Genomic DNA, 4,496 nt, shown 5'->3' on the forward strand with positions numbered 1-4,496 from the left:
ATTATTTTGTGTAATATCTTTTATGTCTGAACGGATAATGTAAATATTAATTCTGATTATTAAGTTAATTATTACGAATTTATATTTGTTTTGCATTAATAATTTGGAATTATATTAGTTTAGCGTTTTAAATTAACTATCTATAAACATAATAATAAAAAATGTATATCTAATTAAGAAATCTGTTTAGGAGCGGAAGGTCGGCATTATCGTGATGAAAGTTCAGATTTTTATATACCCGTATTTATTAGCTACTTGCAACTATTATAAATGTGTACTTTCAATCGTTAATCCTGTATAACATAATATATTAGTGTATTGCGCCATGATACTCTTATCTCGAAGATGGCCACGGAGCGATATGGTATTGACAAGAATGCATTCGCATTTTCTCAGGTACATTATAACATCGAAAAAAAATATATATCAACCACATATAATATTAACAATTAATAATAACAATTAATAAATTATTCTTAATAATTTTTTTATAATCGTTACTGGATCCACCAAGTATCGCAGCTCGCATTCTGAATTCCTAAGATTCGGATTGTTTCAAAGTAGAATCTCATAATTTCTTAATTTTTGAATGTTTTAATACAATGGATTTCATAATAACTAATTCATTTTGAAGTATATTGTCTCCATTTTTTCTTATCAATGATAAGAATTATCAGTGATAAGAATTTTACAAAAATAAAATAAGAATTTATTTTGAGATATAATATGGCAAAGACATCCTATGATTATTTCTGTTGAAGTATATAATTCTCTATACTTCTCGCGATACTTCTTTATGACAATAACGTCATGATTATTAACATCGTGTACATTCTTTCATCGATTTTTATATTGATTTTTTCATTTCAAGTCAGCCTTTCTCTTCATCACCATATCGTGATATCACTCAAACTTCTCACATACTTCTTGCGTCGTGTCTTATGATCATTCTCTTCTTTTTGAGATTCCTTTGAGTTTTTTAGATTTCTTTCAGTATTTCTGATTATCGATTTCTTTAATTTTTCGCTGTTATCATTTTCAAGAATTTCTTGATGCTTTCCAGATCTTTTTCTTCCTCGCGCTACGATATTGTCATTGTTGAATACGCTCGCTTTCCGCCTTCTCGAGACATCCTTTAGGAACTTGTTCATTATAATTTCGTCGGAAGCACAATCGATTTTATCCTGCCACTCATCGTTCTCATTCGGCAAAGACCAGAGGGAAGATGAATTTATGTTCTTCTTACGAATCATAGTCTTGCGTTTCGTCATGGAGTTAGTTCTAGAAGTGCTTGTTCGATTTCTACTGCGTCCAATTTGCGGGTATCCCATGGATATCCGATTATTTGTGACGTCTTTTTTCTCATCCTGCCAGTCGTTCTCCTCGAAAGTGGAGTGCTCAAAACTAGCGAATTCTTCCAAACTTACGGAACGATTCCAATTTGTTGGCTGATCGCAATTTCCTAAGTCGATATTAGAATACAATTTGAGATTCATCGATCCTTCTTTTTCAACAAAATTACGACCGGGAACGATAGACGCAACTTCCGGCAGGATCGATCTCAATCGGATTCTCCTGTAGTTCGGAATTCTTCTATTGTCGATCTTCCTGTTTTTCTTAATTCCGCCAAAGGTTTGAAATTTCAATTTTGCAAATTCCGGACTGCGATCCTCGAACGGATCCTCCGGTGAAGTAGATTCATCTTCGAGATCGTCGTCGGGATTCTCCGCTTTCTTCGGTCGAATCCTGATGCCACCGAACGTATGATATTTGTATCCGCCGGTGGTCCAAAATCTTCTGCCGCCGACCGAAGATATTTGCCCATTACCATCGGGATTATTCGTCAACCGAAACAATTGTCGCCAGCGATCGCGTTCGCTGCTCTCCGAATCGCGAGAGCCGATTGAGCACATTCCGGAGTCGTGATCGCCTAGATCATCTCGATCGCCCGGCGATCCTGCACGAATGTCGTACCGCGGTACTATCGGCTCCTCGCCTTGATGATTGTTCCAAGATCGATTCCAGTCCATCAGTATTAATTTCAGAGAGTCCACCTTCAGGCTCTCCGCCTGGACATAGTTGTCCTCTTCAAAAATAGCTCCTATATTCGACTTTACGGAATTCTTAAATCCTCGATCATCCCTTGCGTCTCTTTTCTTGCTTTCTTTTTCTTCGGAGCATATTATTTGAACATCGTTTCCTACGAGAGTCTTGGCTCGCTCGCCATCATCGTGGTGCAATTGATCGCTCGCGGACTCCAGATGTAAGAGAGGGTTGATCGCGAAGTGTGGACTGGCGAGGGGATCGCGGCAGCATCGTCTAGGAAGACTACCGCGTAGCGAAGCGGCCTCAAATTGCTTGAGCTCGTCATGACTCACCTGTCGTTCGTGTTGTTCATCACCGGCGCAGCTCGATTGCTGGGACAGCGAGCTGCTCGGTCTACTCGACATCGAGGACATCGCCGATTTGGTCCGTTCTTGTCGTTCTCCATTGGCTACCTTCGACTGGTTGATATAGTAATCTCTGCCGAATCTGTACAAAAAAATTGGATCATTAGTATCACGGAGCTTTATAATGGAAAATGATCGCACAGAAAGAAAAAATTTTGTTAATTTAATAAGCTACCAGTATCTGTAATAATTTGATTTATAAATATAATGACAACAAATGTGTTGGTATGGCAAAATGAATGATTTAATATTTTTGATTTGTTGTTAGATAATTCTTCTATCATGGAGCCTAATGCTAGTCGTTATATGTATTGTTACTGACATTATAAGTTATATTAACAGTATATTTATATTTTATACCTACAATAAATACTTGAATATATTTATAATTTGTATCGCTGTATTGTTTGTTACATCGATGAATAATGAAAAATGATTCACAACAGTAACTTATTTTAATCTGTTTTCCCACCAAATTATCAATATAATAAGTCATTTTTTGCTCTAACAAACTTATTTTTCTCTATGTGATTTAGACACTCTTGTAATTTTTTTATTTCTGTTTTTCGTAGTAAATTGATATTTTAAATAAACTTTAGCAAAAGCTTTAATGCAAAAATGTTAGTAAAAGAAATAAATTCGCTTGATTTTTTCATATACGTTTAATTATTTCTCTTATAGCTTTCGGAAAGATTAACAAAAGTTACCGTTTGATGTCCGGTCGACCAGGTGTCAGTGTCTCCAAACTTACATCGTTCAGTTTTGTTAACTCGTAATGGGCTCTGAACAAAGTGAAAAATCGAGCTGAGAGCTTCGTGTCTACAGTGATATTCGCAAAATCTTTTATATAATTTCTCTTACCCTGGAATATCCGAATTTCTCGAATATTGCCTTTCCAAACATCGTTTTCGTATGCTCTCTTCGCTGTAGGGATTGTTTTCGATCGGTGGAGCATTTTCCCATTTTTTGTGCTCGCGTTCCGCTATTGTGCCTGTCCGATACATTTATTCACTATCATATTGACAATGTGCTCATCATGATGTGTATGAGTATTTCATTGTATATTCATGAAGCTTCTCGCGTTTTATTGTATTGAAAATTTTTTAAGAGGTGTTCATTAAGATTTTGCTTTTTATACTTCAAAGAAATACGTTTAAACGCTATCGTTATCCTCTACTTTATATAACATAATTCTTTGAAATCATAAAATTTTTTCTCGGAATCTCACATATTCGATTAAATTATTACATGTTATGTAATAATTTCTTCAGATATGTGTTTATCATTTTCTTTATATAAAATTTAATATTAATAAATTATTTTATACATTAGAAAGCTAAAATAAAATTTCTGTTTTGTTCTTTTTTATAAATTCAAGAATGTAAGAGATTATCGCATATGGTGCATATAGATTCGCAAAAAAGACATCGTAAATAATAAAGTTACCTGGTCGTGGAGGGGTGCTTAATGGATCATTTTCACTTATCATGTTGACGTGATTCTTGTCGATTGTTGCATAAAACAATTGGTGGACTTCGGCTTCTGAATGTTCACTGCATAAAATTGAAAAAGAATTATGAAAGAGCAGCACATCGTGCTGCTGCGCCACGAAACTACGAAAAGAATTGTATGAAACTCAGGATATGAAACTCGCTATGCAATACCGAGTTGCGTACGAAACTGGAACTGTTAATATCGCTTACTACACGTTTCTTTCGAAATCTTCGTTTCATTTATACAATTTTGGTCAAAAATATTAGGCACCTTATTAACTATTATTTAAGTTTTAGCTCAAAAAATTGATTTATGGTATTTGCCTGTCAATTATCCTTTGTTTTAAGAACTCAATTTATAATAATAGGTAACAATGTAGGCAAAAAATTTAAGATAAATGAAGAAAGTATAAGTACTTAATATATTTGATTATTTATCCTTGCAAATATACAAAAATTCAAAAAAAAAATTTAAAGAATAGAAATCAGGTAATATAAATTTAAATAATACTTTTCATATACAATATATATACATATATATATAAATACATAT

The 4,496-nt window shown here is 34.0% G+C and overlaps 2 protein-coding genes across 3 annotated transcripts in view; one reads left to right on the plus strand and one right to left on the minus strand.

Annotated features, from left to right (window-relative positions):
* The window catches only part of LOC108686596 (uncharacterized MFS-type transporter C09D4.1), a 67,882-nt gene that overhangs the window by 9,082 nt on the left and 54,304 nt on the right, over positions 1 to 4,496 (plus strand). The window lies entirely within an intron of this gene.
* LOC108686496 overlaps positions 1 to 4,496 on the minus strand; it is a 31,417-nt gene that overhangs the window by 5,017 nt on the left and 21,904 nt on the right. The window contains exons 11-14 of the mRNA XM_018191835.1: positions 3,897 to 4,003; positions 3,312 to 3,441; positions 3,158 to 3,232; positions 2,379 to 2,532 (exon numbers count right to left, since the gene is read on the minus strand). Of these exons, the coding sequence (XP_018047324.1) occupies positions 2,379 to 2,532; positions 3,158 to 3,232; positions 3,312 to 3,441; positions 3,897 to 4,003 (466 nt within the window). The remainder of the gene's footprint in view (positions 1 to 2,378; positions 2,533 to 3,157; positions 3,233 to 3,311; positions 3,442 to 3,896; positions 4,004 to 4,496) is intronic.

The sequence above is a fragment of the Atta colombica genome, unplaced genomic scaffold, assembly GCF_001594045.1.
Source record: "Atta colombica isolate Treedump-2 unplaced genomic scaffold, Acol1.0 scaffold187, whole genome shotgun sequence".
Classification (NCBI taxonomy): domain Eukaryota; kingdom Metazoa; phylum Arthropoda; class Insecta; order Hymenoptera; family Formicidae; genus Atta; species Atta colombica.